General features: G+C 40.4%; 1 protein-coding gene across 1 annotated transcript in view; it reads right to left on the bottom strand.

Annotated features, from left to right (window-relative positions):
• Positions 1-324: 324 nt before the first annotated feature.
• Positions 325-17185, bottom strand: part of GRID2 (glutamate ionotropic receptor delta type subunit 2) — a 730780-nt gene continuing 713919 nt past the window's right edge. The window contains exons 15-16 of the mRNA XM_056362644.1: positions 7099-7339; positions 325-2992 (exon numbers count right to left, since the gene is read on the bottom strand). Of these exons, the coding sequence (XP_056218619.1) occupies positions 2570-2992; positions 7099-7339 (664 nt within the window). The 3' untranslated portion in view covers positions 325-2569. The remainder of the gene's footprint in view (positions 2993-7098; positions 7340-17185) is intronic.

The following is a 17185-nucleotide window of genomic DNA, read 5'->3' as shown; positions in this document are numbered from 1 at the left end:
GTGGGATGCAGCATTTCTACAAATTATGTCTTGTACATGTCAGTGCCAATGAACTCTAAATTTGTTCTCCAAAATGCTGTCTGTATACATTTTCTGAAATCTAAGCTTGACCTTGATAAACGTGGTAAATCTTGGTGATTTTTGTGGATGCTCTACACTGAGCTGACTCACAGCAGCCTGGTGAGGTTATCCCACCTCTGTGGGCTAAATCCCCTTCAATAATGGTGTGGCAAAAACATTAAAATATTCTCAAGTGGATGCCCTGCCACGGACCAAAAATCCCACAGCACTCAGCGATTAAACAGGAGGAAACACAAGTTTAGAAAACAATTTTATTAGACAAATTATTTAGACAAATTATACACAGAAAGCTCTGCCACTTGTAACTGAGGCCTCCAAAAAGTGTTTGTGTATCTGTATAATAGGCAACACATCAAAATAGGCCTATTTTAAATATTGTACATGGTTAACAGTTGTTTTTTTTTAATAGCTAAAATCACTGCAACATCTGGTATGTCCCTACGTAGCTTGTTGAAAAGAAATTTTCTTTTTTTTTTTTTTTATTTTACTCAGAAGTGTGGATGAGTTCATGAATGTTACAAGGGGGAAGCAAGTTGTGCATGCTCGTAGACACTTGCTACCCTGGAAACAAAATAGCCTTTTGCACAATAAGAATCTGTTCTGCCTTACACAGTAGACAATATTTGAAGATTTAGTACAAAAAACAGTGACAGTACAAGATGCTCCCCCAGAACAGAATTAGCATCAAAATAGAATAGATTTGAAGAATATACCTTTTAATTTATCCTAAAGCAAATCACATAGGCTGATTCCTATTAATCCTAGCCAAAGAATGAATTAGGTTAAAATAAGTGTATGGCTGCACTAAAAACAAAACCAAACCAAAAAACTCACAGGATAAACTGCTTGCTTTCTACTTAACTGCATTTTTAGTTTTAAGGATTACAAATTGAAAGCTCTTCCTACATTTCTAACTGTTACTTTAAAAAGCGGGTGCCGAAGTGGGCACTGGTTTTGCTCTCACTGCTGTTCTTTCTCTTGTTCTACACAGTTGGCACTAATGTAAAAAGTACATAGCTCCTCTAAATCTAACTTAACATATAAAGGGTTAAGATGGGTGCCAGTTCGTATTTTTTTTCCTTAGAACAATAAGTGATTGTAATTAAGGCCACATCTATATTTCTCAAGGGCTTTTTTTTTTTTTTTTTTTTTCACTCCGCTAACACCATTATTGTATTGATCAACTGCACTGATTTGGAAAATAATTTATTAACCTTTGATCTATGTATAAACTTCTCTAGAGCTATATTAGTTGTTCATGAACGTGGTATACCTAAGAGAGAGTTCCGTTTGTCTAATTAATTAATAAGTAAAATTATCAAGGTTAGCCTTATAGAATACTCAATAGCCAATGCAAAACCTAACCAAAAAAGTTACATCTAGGTACAAATGTTAAATTGCCCTGGATGTTCTAATAAAAAAGTATAAAATATGCTCTGTTGGCAAACAATGCAAGTCAGAATAACATTAAAGCAACCTGTCTTTTCTAAATGAAAAGACCCCCTGCGCTGTACATCCTTCCTGTATACAACACATTTTTACTAAAGCTTTATTAAATGAATTGCAATAGCAACGGCTGCCATTTTATAGCTATATATACATGTATATATATATACATACTTGTGTGTATATATGTATATATATATCTGTATGAGATACTAATTTATTTAACACAACAGGCTTCTGCCATATGATACAGTTTACTGTACATAAGAAAAACTTTTAACACTGTACAATCACATAAAGGTCATATGCACTGTTGCAGTGCAAAAGTAGATTTAACTGTAGTTTGTACTGGCATAGTAATGGCTTTTTGTAATCCTACAAAATTGCATTCTTGTATTACGGGGCCTGAATGGTCTTTTAATTTCATTTGTTTTGCTTTCTTTTTTTTCCTTTTTTTTCTTTTTGCCTTTTTTTTTTAAAATTTTTTCCATTTTTTAAACTGCAGGGTTGCCTTTGGTCCACAGTTAAAAGGACACACAGCAGTGGAGCGCTGACTGGATGCAGCAGAATATATGAAAAGGACTTAAGTTATTGCAATTATAGTAAAAAAAGGCTGTGGGGGAGGAGTGAATGCCCTTCTGTAAAGTAATCCTCGGGGTTTTTCTATGCACAAATTGCTGCACATTTCCTATATTTAAAGTATATGAAAAGCCTGAAGTAACCAAAACCTAACATGGTGATAAATTGAAGAATAAGTGATTCAAGTAGTAAAGAGAGTAAGGGGAGACAGAGGAGACCAGACTGAGAAAGCGGAGAGGAGGTGGAGGAAGAGTTGTTACTAATTATCCTGATTTTTTAAACAAAATAAGAAAAAAAACCACAAACAGAAAATAACCCCCAACAAATTAAAAACAAAACCCCTCAAAAACAAAAACTAAGGAAAAGAAAAAAAGGTTACATCCATGTTAGTCCCACAATATTACAGCTGCTCCTTGCAAAGGGAGTCCTAAAAAAGAAACAGTGAAGAAACTTGGTCTGATGCTCAGATGGAGGTGCCTCGGTCTGGGTCACTACCAATATTCAGCCCCAGAGTAGGAGTTGGTTGGTAAGGGATAGATGACATTGTTTTGATGGGGCTTCTGAAAAAGCCACCGTTGGGTGCCCTGTGCCTGAAAGGGCCAGTTCGGTGCTCAGGCACACTGCCGAAGGAGAAGCCCGAAGCAGCTTTAGCAGACAACGTGCGGCTCAGAGTCTGGATCTGTTCTGGTATGAAGGTGGTTGTGGTGATGTGAGTGTTTCTGAAGTCACTGATTTGCTCCAGTGCCTGACGTGTGGGTAAAGTGTCAATGTCCAGCGGGGTCAAGTCAATCGATGAGGTGGAGAACTGTTTATGGGGACTGTCATCATCTGTGCAGAGGCTGTTCACACGCCTGTGGAGATGCTCCAGGTCGACCTCCTTGTCATCCTGGGGAATGAGAAAAACAAGAGCCACCGCTCACCATCGCCATTTGTGCTGAATTGAAGCTTCACAGTGCAATTAGAACTGTTTGGGAAGTACAATGTGCAATTAACTACAGCTGGCTGTTGGCTGATGGCATCTCTGAATGTCACCAGCAAACTCCTCCACTGCCTGAAGCTGGGTGGGCTAAGCCAACCTGATGCAGACCCTTACACCACAGCTACTTTCAAACCCTGAATCCCAACAACAGAACTCCAAGCACTACCAGTAGGTTTTCATCAGGAAAAGCCAGGCTCAGAGCTAGGTGGGTTGGACTAAGCAACAGCTGAATAACTTTGTGCCATGAGAGCAAAGCATAACCTCAGATGCCTGGGACGATGCTAGTTCAGTTCCGCAATAGGGACTAAATTTGGATATCAACATGGACGTCAACAGCTCTGAGGGATCAGGCTGCTGCCTTTGTCATCTTTTCAGGGCTTAAGAAAGGACTAAAAACATCTCAGGTTGCTCTTTAACTTTATAACATAAGTTGTGGTGTAGAAAAGCTGAACTTCCAGACAAAACCCCAAACATTTCTGACTCACTGACGTCACACAGAAAGGGGTACACCAGGCAATTTTAAATTATGATGCCAACAGAGGGAATAATTCTCCCCTTACCTACAAAGAAGCAATTCCATTGATTCTGATGGAATTACGCTCTTGTGGGTAAGAAGAAGAGGCAATGGCCTGGGATATTTATTATAAGAAATATATCATCCCTTCTCTTAGCTCTGTCCCTTCTCTGTCCCTTTTCCTTCTTAAATGTCTCCTCCCAGAGAACTCAGTTAAGCAGGTAGGTTTGTTATAATTGAGAATTTAAATGCACGGAAGTCTAAAAAGTGGAGAAAGTCCTGGGTGACAGAGTAAATCACCTATATTGTACATACATATTTCTACTGAACTGCAAAGCTTAATTCAAAGCAGTGTTAAGTATACACATACAGGGGTATTCCCTCAGTCTAGATAGCGCAGCTCATTCAGAACAAAAATCGATTTCAACTAACCTTAAAATTTACCTTAAGCTCTGTGAAATCTACTGGCTCTTCCAGGCCACTAGAAATATGTCACACTTTAGGACCTCACAGAGGATAATTAGGCAGCCGATAGATGTGCACTGATGACTTCCAGCCTTGATTACTGCAATTCAATGACTGGCTTGATCCAGAGCTCCCTGAATCAATGGCAAAACTCCTAGTATACCGAACGGGCTTGAGATCCCTCCTTTGCCTAGGAATGAAGTCAAGCACTCTGAAAAAGTCCACACCTAGAACAAACTGCAGGAGTTCATCTGCTTAGCAAAACGGATCACTGAATATTTGCGCTGGTACCACGCCGAACACAGAGCCCGACTGGAAGGAGCTGAGAGGCCAGCTCCCCTCCGGGATTTTACCCTCCAAGGGCAGGGACAGGGAGACAGAGTGGGGGGAAAGGGGCAGGGAACAGGGCATCAGGGATCAACCAGGGACTGGACGATCGCTGACCACAGAGGCTTGGGTTGGAGCTCATCACAGGAAGGAAAAAATGCAGTGCTCATTTCTTGGACTTAGCTTTCTGTCTAGAGTTTATTCACAGGTGGACATAGACATGGATGCACATAACAACCACACAGGTGACATCAAAACCAAACGCATTCACCAAACGCTCTCTCTAAAAACTTTGGAGATGATATGGTTGCAGGAGAATTGGGGCCACATTGGAAGCTAAAGAAAAATACAGAGGCTCTGTTAGCGAGTGCAAGTCATGACTATGTCTCTGAGGGACAGTCCTAAATATTTTTCCTTTTTTGTTGTTTTGGTTTGTTTTTTTTTGTTTCCTTGTTTTTAATTTTGAAAAAGCATACAAACACTTTGTAATTTAAAATGCCAATTGGGAAAAGATTGGAATTTCATCACTTCTGAGCCTCTATAAGTTCCTCAAAATTGTCCTCTTTCTTCTCTTACAGAGATGCATTTGGGGCTAGGGTCAGACCAGTGAAAATATAAAAGCGGTGATATTCTCCCATGCTTCGCCCACAACCCGATCTCCACCCAATCGATACACCAAAATGAGACCCACTCACAGTAAGATTGTGCATATCTCCATAATATGATCTTTCCTCTTCTCTCTTGTGTGATCAGTAGTGAAATATTCAGCAGTTTTCACATTTAAATTATCATCAGGCTTCAGAGTCAACATCCCATTGAGATTACTGGGGCGGTTCATACTTCTCTCAGAGCTACTGTTTAAGGCTGTCTGCAGACTCAGGCAGACATCATTGAATGGATTACTTCTGGTACGCGACCAAAAAGTTATCTTCGCAACCATAAGACAATTTTTTTCAGTATAAATGCTTGCATTCTGGAGCACAAGATGGCAGCCACCAGGAAAAAGGGTTGGCTTGCTGACCACAAACTGGCCCAATCTGACCCCCGATTCTGGACTAGTGGCCTGGAAGAGCCAATGGATTTCATGGAAGCTAAAATGAATTTTAAGAAAGTTAGTTAAGAGGTATTACTTTGCTGAATGACACCCACATCCAGGATAGTGGGGACATTCAGCACGTACGTCCATGTTAAACGCAGTTTTGAGCCAAGCTTTTCAATTTAGCGTGGAGATGCAATTGTAAATGCTAAGCTAATGACCACATAAAAAAGATCAAGGAGGCCAAATTATACCATTTGTGGAAAGTACACACTTGAATTTCTCTGCATTTGGAAATTGAAATAGGAAATTTTATGGTTATATAAAATATCTGTGTTGATTTTATCTTTTCCTTTGTTATTTATTTTTATGTTTTGCACCAGATAAATATTAAGTATGAAGTTCTGAAAGTTTGGGTAAACAACAATCCAGTAAATTATAGGTTTTAAAAGTAATTCACCAGCTGAAATTATATGGTTTCCATTCCTGAGAAACCCAATTTAGACTAGAGATTCTTTTTTTTTTTTCTTTTTTTTTTTTCTTTTAATAATGGTCCGGTCCAGATCTTGAAAAAAAAAAAGCTTGGGAATTAAAACAGGCAAGAAAAGATTAAATGTATTCTAACATCAGTGCCAATGCTGTCTAATTAGGTAGTGTAATTAATCCTGCCTGATTACACAGCATTAGATTAGCAGGAATAAACACAATGGAGAAACTGCAGAGAAGGCGAGACTACTGCACACAAATTAACAGCAATACCCCACAAGCTACACAGATGCATCTAAGCTACACAGAAAAGCTATAATTGATAGTGCTACATTAAAGCTCATATTTAGGTTCAGCTTTGGGCATTGCTGCCAAGTACATCTTAATAACGTCTTTTTTTTTTTTTTTTTTCAGTTTTTTGTAGATCCAAAGACTTAATTATGAATTTGTTGTAAGACTGCATAAAGCTGAGATGGCTGGTAAAGGGACAGGTAGATTGCCACAGGAAAGAAAGCGTTACACATGCAGGTGTGGAAGTAAACTCATCTCTGGTGTAAAATAACATATTTGCACATGGTCTGTGGCCAAGATTTTCTGAAACACGTCTGTAGTAGGTTTCAGAAATAAGTCTTCCCTGAATCTGAAAAATACGACATACTCTTGCTTCCCTGAACTTCAGATAATAAAACGAGAACTGAAGTTCGTAGAAGTCTCAAGAGGTTAAGATTTCTGAAAATGAGGACAAGCTTATTTAAGGAGCTAACTGCTGATTAAAGGGCTAAGCTTTACAAATCTATTTTGAAAGACTCAGCCACTGAGCCTAGGGGATACATTTTTCAAGTAGAAGCCAAGAAACCTTTGAACTTACTGGTGAGAATTAGCTCTCACCAATGGGAATAATGAACTAAATATTGATGTATTAATAATGTACTACTCTACAAGTAACAGTTGTGTTTTACTCAGAATAGTTGCATATTTATACATCATCAATATATTTTTTTTTAATTCAAGCTTTTCTAGAAAAAATAGATAAGAGATTTTGAGGAGCAACATTTACCTTAAAAAATCAGGAAGCTAAGGAAATATTTCTGAATTTGATTCCCCACCCTCTCTAATGTTATAAAGTCAAGGCAGCAATCTTTAGGGTGCATGAAAATTCCCCAGGAGAAATGGAGGGTCTAATACCTCTTTTGATGGAACCCGGGAGCCTTTCCTTTTGTTCCACCATGTTTCCAACATTGCAATGAAACAGGATAGGACAATTCCAGCAGCGAGGATGCAGAAAACACCTGCAAAACTTTTTATGTCCAGGGCACCTCCTTTCTGTTTGGTATCCACAGATGAGTAAAGATCACATTGACCGTTCTTTGGCCACCACTTATGCTTCAGTATGTCCATGTCACCATTCTGCTGCAGCTCCAAAATCCTTGAGGAGAAAGCACAGAGTCAGGGGTTACAGTGGGGCAATGAAGGTGGCACCTGAGGGTGTGAAGATGTAATCCAACCACTTAGAACCTTCCCATGTGTCTCGGAAAGCCAGGCAGCTGATGAATCCGGACAGACTGGTTTAGACAGAAAAGAAAGCTTGAATATGGGTTGCCTGTAAATTTGAGCATATGGATATCTATGCTCCACTCTAGATACAGGAAAGCACACACAAACCTCTCTTTCTGTCTTTTAAGACACTTAACACTTAACTATTTTCTTAACTAGCCTTCACTACAGTTCATTACAGACTATGTCAATTGACTTTTGTAGTGCATTAGGTATTTGAGAATATATATTTTGCATTTAATCACTGGAAAAGAGGCATTTCAACTAAAAAAAAAAAAAAAAAAAAGAAAATACAGTTCAGATGTACCCCGTGATACACATTACCTTACTGTAAACAGATCTTTATCAGGTTACCTACTTGCTGCTTTGGAGAAAGAGCTGAACCGTCTTAGTTGCAGTCAGTGACGACCTAAACTAATCCTGCTCAATAGGAGCGTGCAACCTGCTGGTAAGTGATTTCCATAGGAAGGTTCTTTGCTGCGGAATTCACTCATCCTTGCACCTATGTACCCAGTCCACCACCAAAGATTTATTAGGCAGCTTGCAAGGCCAATGTATTTAGCTAGGCTTCCTGTGGGATGAACGTTTGAGAAACGAGAATTTTGTTTGGAAGAAGACTTTCATATTTAGTTCATTTATTCCTGAGGAGAGTGTTTTTATTTAAAAACATCCAGAAGTGACTAGAGTAGCAGCTGGGTGCATCTGGTTACCCAAAATAAAAAATTCAGTGATTACACTTAAAAAGAATAAAACAGAGGGAATGTTTTCCTTCATGTAATAAATTTGTTTTTCATTTCAGTGTTGGAAGGCAAACAATTACTTGTGCAATCATTTGACACAGCATGACAAAAATCCAAATGTACACAAACCAGGGGAGGTCTGGGACATTGCTACCAGAGACTGTACTGCATTGAAGTGGAAAGAAAAGCTGCTACACTGACTCTGGGATACTGTAACAACTCAATGTAGTGGTCTACCTCAACCTCAGAAATATAGAGTATTAGGAAAGAGGATTTCAATGCACCTTGGTAGCATAGGGTTCTATACAGGGAACACTCAACCTCTAATGCCACTTAAACGGGTAGTCACATCAACGAAGCCACAAAATTTGCTATGGCACATCCAAACGACCATATACTTATGCTGTAGTCCTACCAGGAATGGGAGACTTCATGCAGCCATCGGCAGCTGCAATGACAGCACGGCTCTGGAGTGAGCTTCTGCTTCCTACCCAGGAGTACGTCCTACGGCTGAGAACTTGACCTGTTCAGAAGGGAACTGCTTGTCCAGCTCTGTGCTATACCAAAGGGAACTGTGCTCCTGAGGAACAGATTGCAGGTGATATGCATGGCTTTGGAGATGCCAGAAGCACCCTGTTTGCATAGCTCTGTTTACAAGAAGTGGGGCAAATTCTGTGCAATGTCTGCTGACAATACATTGCTGAATGTCCAGCCCTGGAAAATGGCAAACAAGGTCAGAATTGCCTGGGCTATGTTTTGAATTGTCCCATACTCAATGCCAACTTAGGGAAGCCCCGTCCCGAAGCTTCCGAAGGGGACAGTGATATGTCAAGGACAGGAGGACTTTCCGTTCTGTTGCAAGAGGCAGAATAGCTGCTCTGAGGCATCCACGTCCAGAGGAGCTGTGGAGGCGTGGGGACCACGTGCAGGTGGCTGTCATTGCTGCCTACAGCTGCCTATTGGGAGCATGCAGACAATCTGGAGCTGCACCCAGGGACAGAAAGAGATTTGTCTCAGAAACAGACAAACCGGGACAAGAGCCATTCCAACTAGATAAAAGAAAAATGGAAGAGGTCAAACACTGGAACAGAGAATCTGTGGCACCTCCATCCTTGGCAGTATTCAAAGTCCCACTGGGCAAGGCCCAGAGCAACCTGACATAGCGGGACCTGCTTTGAACAGAGGGCTGGGCTGGAGACCTTCAGAGGTCCTTTCCCACCATAAATACTCCTCTGTGACTACAAACGGAGTCCACATGCTACTCTCTATCATGGCATACAGTGCTTACAGACATAACTCGCCATAATTCGGGTTCTCGCTGCCCTAACATCCTGCATTAGGATTTACGTGAGTTTGGGCCCAAATATTCCAGTCTGTCAGGTCAGCAGGAGCAGCAGATAGTCAGTGTAAACAGAACCCTTTCATATACGTTTCTGCGGAGTAACAGGAGGTTAACTTTTGATGCCCAATCCAAACATCTGGCATATATGTTTTTATATTTAGGAATAACTGTACTATCTACACAAGACAGTAACAGAACAACATCATGGGAGTTTTTCTTCAGCAGCTTTTTTTCAGCAGCTCTAGTCCCTCAGCAGGGCTGTTTTCTCTCTTTTATTCCATCAGTAATAGAATGAACCATCCAACTGATTGCTCTATTCTCATTAATTAAATGATTCTTCACTTGTCAGTATAATTCCCGATTACACAAGACATCTTTTTAACAATAGGCATTTGCATAAAGACACTGAACTTTGGCTTGTTCCTTAACAGAGATTTATTCCTAATTGTACTCCTGGTAATTACTGGCAATTTTCTTTATGGATGTAATATATAAGTTCAATTATTTAAAGGAAACATAAAAAAAAAGAAGCAGAAACCAGGGATAGTAATTTTATCATTACATGGAAAAGCTTGAGAAATGGAAAGCTTAAAACGAAGCCTTGAAAAACTGCAGCGGTAAACAGATGTTAAGAGATAAAATACGTATAAAGAGAAATTGTAAAAGAATGAGTATCTAACTATATTAACTTCATACAGAGAAAAAGGTAGATCCCACTTCCGTTAGACTTAGTGAAACACTTTGGTTTTGAATTCACCTGTTTGTGGAACCAAAATAATAGTTAACATATTAAGAAGATTTAACACTACCAGGCTGTTCCTAGTTATGAAACTTCCTATTATTGTGGCACATTTTCAGAAATGAAAACCGTACTTTTACTGAAATTCCATGAAAAACAACACGAGGAAGGGAGGTTTCTTGCACGCCTGCACAGCACGTAGGCATTGCGGTACTTGGGTGCCGCAGGAGCGTCCCACACGATGGCACTCTTTCCATAAAAATACGCGCTTTTGCTGCCGTTCCTGGTGGGTGCCCTTAGACACTCTTAACAGATACCTGTTGGGTGGCAGACGCTACCATCAGTTTGTTGTTTGATTTTCACGTTTAATAAATGACTAAAATAATAACACGCAGTAACTAAATGATATCTGAATGATAATGGTGAGCTAAATGGCTATAATTCCTGAAAGTGCCTCTTTTCACAAGTCCCGGATTTTTACAACTGCACTTTTCCTTGACAGCCTTGGCTCCTTTGAGCTGGCTGTATTGGCACACAGTAGTACTGCAACATAAACTGGTAGTAAATGTAGTGGAAAGTAATAAGTAGGGTGTATGAGTTCCTGCTGTTTTGAAATACCATAGTCTTAAACAGCTTACAAAAACCCCCCTATATATTAAAACATTCTGATTTGTCTGAAAAACGTGACCTTTAAAACTTGCTTATGTATAGAGCACAGGGCTTAATATATTTTCCTCTAGCAGGCAAACTGTTACAGCAACATTTTTCAAGGCAATGGCGGAAAGTTATTGAGCTGCAAAAAAGAAAATGTCTGCATGCACTTTAACCAATTTGGTCCTGAATTCACAGTGCCAAGTAATGTCTGGTGGATATAAACACAGAAAACTAAGCTGCCTGTGGTTTCCAAGTCTGACAGTGATGTGAACAAATCCTACTGAATCAATGGGAATAGGGCTTGATTCAGCTCAGTAACTACATACTTTGCTGCTGGCAGTGAAGTATAATTACTCCTGCAAAATACCCACAGATAACAACCTGTAACTCCTTATGATAGCAAGGTGTCACAAATGCTACAAAATTGAGACATCTGTGACAACACTTTTTTTGATGCTTTACTCTTTCCGAGTTATCAGTAGCGAACAAGAGGTGCAACAGGCCTTTTACAATGAGATCAGAAACACCAATACATGGTCTGAGATGCTGAAGACTACTGAATATCAGCTTCCTGCACCAGGAATGTGGTATCCAGAGGAATAACCTCACCATCAGCACTGATGAGGAAGAGGAGGTGATGAGGTGCTGCTCTGCCCCTAGTATCTGGGATTAGGCTGCAGCAGAGATAAGCAAAGCCATGCAACGAGTGACTGCTGTCAGAAGTGGGAGAATAAATAAATAAACAAACAAATAAAAGCAAAGCTATATGTGTACCTCAGTGGGCTGTGCCGGAGGTCCTGAGCCAAGGCCCCAGCCCTTGCACTGTCTCCTGGGTAGCTCCCACCGGTGGCCTTTGGGAGCCCTTGGTGCCTGCAGGTGGGGCTGGGCAGCTGAAAGGGTTCAAGTAACTTCTCTATTGGCTCGCCAAGAGTCACATTCCCCAGGCACAACCTCTGGTACCAAGTCTTCTTAAAATTCAGCTCCTCTCTCATAAAACAAGGTATAAAACTACCCTGATTTGTGACCATCCTTCAGTTACCAAAGCAAACAGATAGGAACCCACAGGGAGGGTTGCTGTTTTTTTTTTCTTTTTTTTTTTTTTTTCCTTTCAGTGAGGCAACTGCCTAAATCTTTCTTGTTCATGGCAATAACTGGAGTGATGCCAATTCCTATTGCATCTCCTTGAGCTGGCTTTAGGTTTTGGCAAAGCAGGCCCCCCTCTCGGCAGCCGAGCAGCTTTCGCAGGTGCCACCTGCGAGGCTGGCTCAGGGCTTCAGCATCAGAGAGGGGTGGCTGCTGCCTGGACATACGTGCTGCCTCCTGCCTGGGGAAGAGACAGTCCCAGCCGTGGGGAGGGAAACAAGGGATAAGGACGGAGGCAGGCAAGTAGGAGGTTCCTGAGGATCCTTTTCACCTGGTCCCCCACCAGCGGCACCTCATAGTCTCACTGAAACCTGATGAGTTTTCATTAATTTGATCTTATCCTTGGGGCCTTGCAGGAGACATGTTGATGCTCAAAGCTTTGACTTTGAAGCTATTCCCAGTGCCAACAAACATTGTCATTCCCCAGCTGCCCAACAAATCAAGTTTGCATCACGTTACAGCCACAGACAGTTATGAGGCTGCTGAGGAGTCTGAAGGATATATCTGTATTCACCTACAGGAGGGGAATATTCCTGTTCAATTTTGTCTTGTTCAAACACACAGAATAAAGAGATAGGAAACGGTAAGAAATAAAACTTAGAAGTGTTTAGGGAGCTGGTGGGAAGGTGTTCATTCAGAAATGGCTGCTTGCCCAGCACCAGCTGTGCTACCCAGTCAGGCATCCCTAGATCTAAGCCTAGAGTTTAAAAAGGGCACTAAATAATTGAAAAATGCAACCCAGAAGCAGAGGCGGCATGGGAAGGTGTAGGGCAGAAGTACCTATCCTGAGGTGAAAGAAAGCAGGGGAGCCATGTCAGTGCTTGCTCCTAAGCAGACCGAGGACATACTAGGAGAGCTTGCAAGATGAGCAAAGCACCTGGAGGCAGAGAGTTCATTACTATTCCAGTCCTTCCTTCAACTACAGGTCTTGATATCTGTAAACAAAAATGCTGGGTTTGGAAAGAATGTTTTCTGGTTTTCTGTGTGTCTTTTTTTTTTTTCCCAGCCAGCATTTTAATGAGCTGCCAATCATGGGCTCCACGAGAGGAAATTTTTCATGCCAGCCAAATGCAGCTTGGGCTGCCAGATTAGATAAAGTCACACTCTCTCTCCACCCATTCCCACCACTTAACTCAGCAAAAGAGCACCCTTGGGTCCAGCTGCGAAGCCTGTTCTTTGGCAGGAACTCCAAGCAGATTTAAACCCAACTTGTGCCCCAAGAGGGCAGGCAGGTGGTTGCCTTCTGATCTGCTCTTCAGCAGTGCTCAGTGTCACACTGCTGTCAATAAGAAGTCAGTGTGCAGAAACAAGGATAAGCATCTCACCTTCTAGATACAATAGAGGAAGCAATAGTAAACCAGACCTGCTGTTCAGCATTAAGGATTTGCGAATCAAACAATATTAAAGAGAGAAAGCAGCTGACCTTCTGTTTTGCTCAGCAGTAAACCACTAGCTTCAGAAGATGCAGCACGCGCGACTTGGATTCCATAAATTAGCATCGCTTTGTTTAAATTAGTGAACTACTTCTTACTTAAACTGTTAAACTTACATGGACACTCTCTCAAATACAGAAGGTTAAACTTAAATGAAACGGCACCTGCAGTAATAAGAAACGAGATATTAGCACTATTTATTATACAACTGTGTTGGAATTTTATAAGGATAGCTCTAGAACAGTTTTGTTCAAGCTGCATAGTTTTGCTGAATGCTAAAAATCCAGAAACGAGGTAAAGACAAATTTCAAGTTTTTCAAGATCTTCTGCTTACTTTTAATATAGAAAGAGTTGAGTTGAGCTTAACTGGCCTTTCACCATGCAGATGTTTCCTGCTCAGGAGAAAGTGGTGATAAAAATATTAGTACCCATTTATAAATCCCAAATGGCAAGAGAATATCTACAGACAGTTGCATAAATATCATGAGTTCACTAAGCTCAGTGCTGTTATGATAAACACTAAATTAATTCATTATAGTGAGTCATGGCATGCTACCAACCTTCTTATAACAAAGAAATACACTTTCAAGGTATATTGGTTCCTGTGCACTACCTGTATTCCAGTCCTCTTTAGAAAATCACTTGAAAAATGACAGTTACTGAGCTTTATAAAAAAATGCACTCTTTCATGGCCTCAGGTTGTGCCAGGGGAAGTTTAGATTGGATATTAGGAAAAATTTCTTCACTGCAAGGGTTGCTAAGCATTGGAAGAGGTTGCCCAGGGAAGTGGTTGAATCACCGTCACTGGAGGTATTTAAAAGATGTGTAGATGTTGCACTTAGGGACACGGTTTAGTGATGGACTTGACGGTGTTAGGTTTACAGTTGAACTCCATGAGCTTTTCCAACCTAAAGGATTCTATGTTTCTATGAGCACCTGGGGCCTAGTCTTCCTCTTGCTTTCATTACCACACACCAAAGGCAAGTCCAAGTGAAGGCAGGGACAGTTTGTGGAGTCTGCAGAAGAAGAAAGCCATCTGATGTGCTCTCTGCAACTGGAACAGCTCTGCACCTCCCCTCCTCGGTTAGCACTGGGAAAGGCTGCCTTGCTAACTGCCATGCTTCCAACATCGTCTCTGAGATCCAAAACCCAGCTGTGATGTTGCATGTGATTGCTGGGGAATGGAGACGGCATTCCTTCCTAAAATTACACGTTCTTCAAACTGTCCCCTGCAATGCTTGTGCAACACCGGAGGCAGTCATAAATGACATTTTGACTGTATGACGAGAAGTATGATCACAGACATACAACTTAAGGACTCGAGTTGTGGGTCTCAAGCTGCACGTAAGCAAATCAGTAGCTGTTTTCACAACTGAAGTAACTGATGATTACACACAAACTCAGGACACCCCAATGTCTAAGGTCAGTGTTAGTTTCATCATTAACTTACAGACAGCAGAGACCAACACAGAGCACACTTGGGAGCCCAGCTCTCCTGGTTAGGCTGTGACAAAAGCGGCGTTTTCCCGCATCAATACAGAATACCTAGGTTAGCCAAAAATGGAAAGCTTCTTACCACATACTTCTTGGATGTCTTCTCCCCAAAATCTCACCTGACTGAGCATTTCCTCCAGTGTCACTTGTCAACTGCCCCCTGCCTGAGAGGCTCTGAGGTTAACAAGCCATGTAAGAAACTGCTCTCCCGCTTAGCAGGGTAAAGCTAACAATTGAGAAAAGTAGTTTAGTTTTACTTTGTTACTGTTTTTTTCAAGAGTGAGATGCAAACAGACACTTATTTGGGTCAATTACTGTTTAACCTAGGCCATTCTCAGACTTTTTTGAACACAAAATCATAAACGTCATACATTTTCATTAAGAAAACACCAAAATGACATCTAAAAATGTTTGTCCTTTAAGGGAAAAAAAAATAAAGAAATTAGATTGTAAGGAATAACTTTACCTAATTTCTTAAGACCATCTGCTGATGTCCTATAAGAAGGATAAACAAATGAGTTTGCTGAACCTGACCTACCACTGAATGAATATGCAAGCCTCATCTTCAGCTAAGAAGTAATTACTTGAGAAATCAAATTACTAACATGATTAATCTTAAGAGTTGTGGTGATTAGTGAACTTTAATTTTTATATAGCATATATGTTTATGCTACCTTTAAAAGTCAAGCACTCATTACAGCTATGACAATATGGTCTTTGCTAATATCAAAGTTGGACTCCAATGAATTGATAACCGGCAGAACGAAAGCATGCTGAAAAGACACAAGAGAGCTGAAAAGGAAAAGACAGTAAGTCCCACAGAGACCCAGAGCATATCTTCAGTGAGAAAGGGAACACCATGGGTGGTCTTTGAAAACATCAGCATCATCCTTAAGCACACTGTGGTATTTGGTTTATCAGGTTCAGGAGAAGATCTTTCATTTAAGTGTCTAGAAGCGATCATCTTTGCTTGGAGTCATGCTTCAGGCAGTGCAAAACCTCAGTGTGATACAAACTAGCTACATCCACATTCTGAGAAACAGAAGAGACATTAGTTGCATTAAGTCCTGTTAACTGACAGTCTAGAACAGCTCATTTTTAGGAGATCTATGTGGCACTTGCATGTGGCACTTGCATATTTGACATTTATTTGTTGTTTACGGAAGAAAAGATGACAAAATATATAGCTGATGATTCTTTCAGTTTTTTTAAATTGTCAAGTGATTCTTTTGAGCCCTTAAAAATGAAAAGCAAAACCTTCAAAATTTCCTTTTAGATACTATTTAAATGAATGATTTACATAGCTTGATTTAAATATCATAATTTTGATTATAAAGAACCCAAATCAATAGTTTAAAGCTATCTCCAAAGTGAACAGTTGTTGATAGAATAGGAGAAGCTAGACAGATAAATACAGTCTGAAGATCAAATCACAGTAATATGCTTTGTGTCTGAAATTTGACATTTAAAAATATCTCAAAGGCTTTTATCTCCTAAGTACTTGGTTGCAGTAGCGAAAGTTTCCCAGATCCATTCCCATCCAGGGTTTTAAATGTGCTGGGGCTTGAAATCAGTACTTCTGAACACAAACACTGCACTAACAAAACCGGTAGATTAATGTTATATTGAGGAGAGCCCTCTCCAAACAATCCTTTGGACACTGAAAGTGAAAATATTTAAGGTATCCCATAAGTTATACTAATGCTTCAAAATCTAATTCATTATTTTGGTTTGTTCTCCCAGGCAAAAGCATTTCATAGAAGAATAATTTCTAGAAACACTCCCAAAATATGTTCTTTCTTTCAAGCCTTTCTCAAATCATACTAATGAATACTTTTCAAATAGCCAGTATACTACTGTCTGTATCTGGGGAAGCCTAAGGAATTGCCACAATTCTGCCTAGGAAATTATGAGAGTTCCTGCCAAATTTACAGGAGTGAATTTGACCATCCTTAAAAAAGAATAATTAAGATTTCTTACACTAAATCTTGCAGTTTGAGAAATGCAACTCCTGCTGTTCAGGCTAAACATGTGTCAAACCACACTTCTGACATAAGTCTGGCCCAAATTACAAATAGATCTGCCTGAGACACATACCCCTAGAAATACTGCCTAGGGCATCCCAGCTGGTCTGGGGCTAGCACTGCCTACTTGCCCTTCCAAGGTGCATCAG

This window comes from Falco biarmicus, chromosome 1 (genome assembly GCF_023638135.1).
Source record: "Falco biarmicus isolate bFalBia1 chromosome 1, bFalBia1.pri, whole genome shotgun sequence".
NCBI classification, from domain to species: Eukaryota; Metazoa; Chordata; class Aves; order Falconiformes; family Falconidae; genus Falco; species Falco biarmicus.
This window is presented reverse-complemented; position numbering and strand designations above follow the sequence as displayed.